Raw genomic sequence first — 1,688 nt, 5'->3', positions numbered from 1 at the left:
GCCCCCCTGGAGCCCCCAGAGCCCCCCTGGGCTGTGCAGGGCTGGGCCTGAAGCTCGTGGTCTCTCCCCCAGATCAAGGTGGTGAAGTTCTCCTACATGTGGACCATCAACAACTTCAGCTTCTGCCGGGAGGAGATGGGGGAGGTCATCAAGAGCTCGACCTTTTCCTCCGGAGCCAACGACAAGCTCAAGTGGTGAGAGGCAGGGAGGGGCTTTGTCCTGGCTGGGGTGGGCTCTGGGGACAGGGAGGGGCTTTGTCCTGGCTGGGGTGGGCTTTGGGGACAGGGAGGGGCTTTGTCCTGGCTGGGGTGGGCTTTGGGGACAGGGAGAGGCTTTGTCCTGGCTGGGGTGGGCTTTGGGGACAGCAGGAATCCGTGGAAACCTCGTCCTCCCGCACAGGAGAGCCCCGACACCCCAGCAGTGTTTGCACACAAACCACTTTTCCCTTCCACACTGGGTGCTGGGATGAGCCCAGGTGAGGCTGGGGGGCTGCACAGCCCATTTCACCCTCCCAGCTCCAGCCCCTCGTGCTCCACGAGCTTCAAAAGTGAATTTTTCCCGCTGTGAATTCCCTGTCTGTGAGTGGCCACGGAGAACACGGGGATGAGGGAAGTGCCAGTGTCCTCTCCCTGCTCCTGCCTGGGGGCTGCTGCCTCCTCATGCTGACCTCATTTGGGGCCTTTCCCTTTCCCCTAAACCTCCCTTATCTCCCCTGAGCCCTCAGTCATTTCCAGTAGCTCAGGGTGGACTTTGCTCTGAGCCGTGTCCTGGTGCATCCGTGGGCTCTGGTTCCTGGTTCAACCCTGGAGCGTTCAGGATTTCCCTTTGCCGTGCAGGCAGCGTGGAAGCAGCCCCTGGATGAGCTGTATCCACGGGATACAGTGTGAGCTCTCTCCTTTGGGTGGCAGAGCTGTGCTTGCCTTTGTTCCTGCCACCTTTGTCCCCTCAGCCCTCCCTGGAACATCTGGAGCTGTGGGTTTGGTCCCTGTGTGTGGGAGCTGTTCATTATCTGTCTGCTTTTTGTTCTTGGTGGATGCTGTGTCGAGTTTCAGGTCATGGAAGAGCCTCTTCCTGCCTTTTCTTCACACAGGAGGAGTTTTTCCTTTTAACCCTGGTATTTTTATTTTTTTTTTGAGAACCTCCAGCCTTCCAGAGATCCCTTGTTCCTTGCCGTTGCCTCCTGTGGAATTTTATCAACCATTTCCCGGCATTGGTTGCACTTCCTCAAACCCCATTTCATTTATTTCTCTTTCCTTTAGTGAGGATCTTTATCCAGGGGGCTTCTCAGTGGTTCCAGCCCCTTTCCCTGCTCTGTTCCCAGGGATTTGTTGGGGTGTCCATCGTTCCTGGGTGTTTTCCCCAGTGTGGGGCTCTGCTCCTTTCACCCCGCTGTGCTCCCCTGGGGCTGTGCAGCTGTGGAAATCCCCGTGCCCTTCCTTTGGAGGCTTCCCTGAGCTGCCCCCATTCCCAATCCCCCTTTTGCAGGTGTTTACGTGTCAACCCCAAGGGCCTGGACGAGGAGAGCAAGGATTACCTGTCACTGTACCTGCTGCTGGTCAGCTGCCCCAAGAGCGAGGTCAGGGCCAAGTTCAAGTTCTCCATCCTCAACGCCAAGGGAGAGGAGACCAAGGCCATGGGTGAGTGGGAAACCTCTGTGGGGTGAGGGGGAAACCTCTGTGGGGTGAGTG

At 57.8% G+C, this 1,688-nt stretch overlaps 1 protein-coding gene across 1 annotated transcript in view; it reads left to right on the top strand.

Moving 5' to 3' along the window:
• Positions 1-60: 60 nt before the first annotated feature.
• The window catches only part of SPOP (speckle type BTB/POZ protein), a gene marked incomplete at its 5' end in the record, with an annotated part of 12,342 nt that continues 10,714 nt past the window's right edge, over positions 61-1,688 (top strand). Inside the window, 2 exons of the mRNA XM_033511494.1 lie at positions 61-194; positions 1,486-1,659. Of these exons, the coding sequence (XP_033367385.1) occupies positions 61-194; positions 1,486-1,659 (308 nt within the window). The remainder of the gene's footprint in view (positions 195-1,485; positions 1,660-1,688) is intronic.

Source organism: Parus major, unplaced genomic scaffold (genome assembly GCF_001522545.3).
Source record: "Parus major isolate Abel unplaced genomic scaffold, Parus_major1.1 Scaffold273, whole genome shotgun sequence".
In the NCBI taxonomy this organism is placed as follows: Eukaryota; Metazoa; Chordata; class Aves; order Passeriformes; family Paridae; genus Parus; species Parus major.
Note: the sequence above shows the minus strand (reverse complement) of the source record. Positions and strands in the feature narration are given on the sequence as shown.